General features: G+C 40.3%; 1 protein-coding gene across 1 annotated transcript; it reads right to left on the bottom strand.

Moving 5' to 3' along the window:
• Positions 1-234: 234 nt before the first annotated feature.
• Positions 235-1,038, bottom strand: LOC132520332 (ORM1-like protein 1; the record flags this gene model as incomplete). The annotated part of the gene is made up of 1 exon (XM_060149088.1): positions 235-1,038. A coding segment is annotated over one exon (456 nt), but the record flags the coding sequence as incomplete, so codon positions are not given.
• Positions 1,039-1,316: the final 278 nt, after the last annotated feature.

Raw genomic sequence — 1,316 nt, forward strand, 5'->3', positions numbered from 1 at the left:
AAATGAACTCATCTATCAACACAATGTTGAGGCTGCAAAACCAAAAAAGTATATTCATAAGGTAGGAATTGGTTTGTATAAAACAAGAGGATATATATCCTCTTACAGAACACAAAAGGAATATGCATGGTAATGAAAACAATCTATAATAAACTTGTAAAGAAATGATTCTTGTTTACATGTAACTCTGCTTAAACTGACCATGACTGAATGATTAAACGTTTTCTTCTCTTAACATAATGCCCATTCATTATAAGCTTAGCTGGACTTAGTTTCTTATAAATCTCTTATTTCCTTGGATTTATCTACTACACCTTTACTTTATAGCCATTTAACTTATAAGCTGGGCCTGCCCAGCCTGCCTCTGAAGCCTCTCTACAGAAGGATACCAGATGCGTTAAACAAAGGCATCTTCTCATAAGAATCTGCACTTCAAAACAGCATATGAAGAACCAGCAATTGGCTCTCCAATGTAGCTACCTCTCATTTCACATTATCACAGAAACGGTGCAGTTTAGTACCCATCCCTTCCTTACAAAAAACTCAGTAGCTGTAAACATTTTTGTTGTTTCAAAACACATTTCAATACTTATTCATTCCAAAGATCCGAACACCATGTAGCTGCGGCATTTTGGGAACTAGCACACTCAGGAGAGCAGCTGTGTTTAAGATGAAGTGAGTTGGATCATACTTCGTATAGAAACTTGCCAGAAAATATAGAATTATTGGAGACATTGTGAAAAACTTCCATGAAGATGTAAACTGTACTCCATAGTCCAGTTGTTCCCAGTGTGTTAGGAGCCTCGCTTTACCCTGGTCAGGAGTTTCAAATGGCGTTCCTTTTACTGCATGCAAAAATACATACATCCCCAGATTAGGTATAACATTTGTTAAGGTCCAGGCAACAGGAATACTGAGTAAAACGATACGAAGCAAGCCAACTCCCAAAGCATATGCCGTCCACATACCCCGGGTGTTCGTTACACGGGTATTTGGATTCACCTCACTGTGGGCAACTCCAACATTCACGTTTGCGATTTAATGTAGTGTTGTGTCCATAAAGAGTGGTCAGAGTTCAAATCACTCCTTTATGAGTACTGAAGCCGCCGCCCCAGTCCCGGCGGCTGGCTCGGCGCAGTATCAACTCCGCTGCCGGGAGCACACATTGTTACCCCACAGAATTTGGGAGCTGAAGATTTTTCCCTCTCCACCTAAGTTCTTCCGAGAATTTTTCTGAGAATTTGCCTCCAATCTAAGGACTGTGAAACCCTCTTATGCCCAATATACAAAAGAATCTCTGGGTATTACAGATTCAC

The sequence above is a fragment of the Lagenorhynchus albirostris genome, chromosome 5, assembly GCF_949774975.1.
Source record: "Lagenorhynchus albirostris chromosome 5, mLagAlb1.1, whole genome shotgun sequence".
NCBI lineage: Eukaryota > Metazoa > Chordata > Mammalia > Artiodactyla > Delphinidae > Lagenorhynchus > Lagenorhynchus albirostris.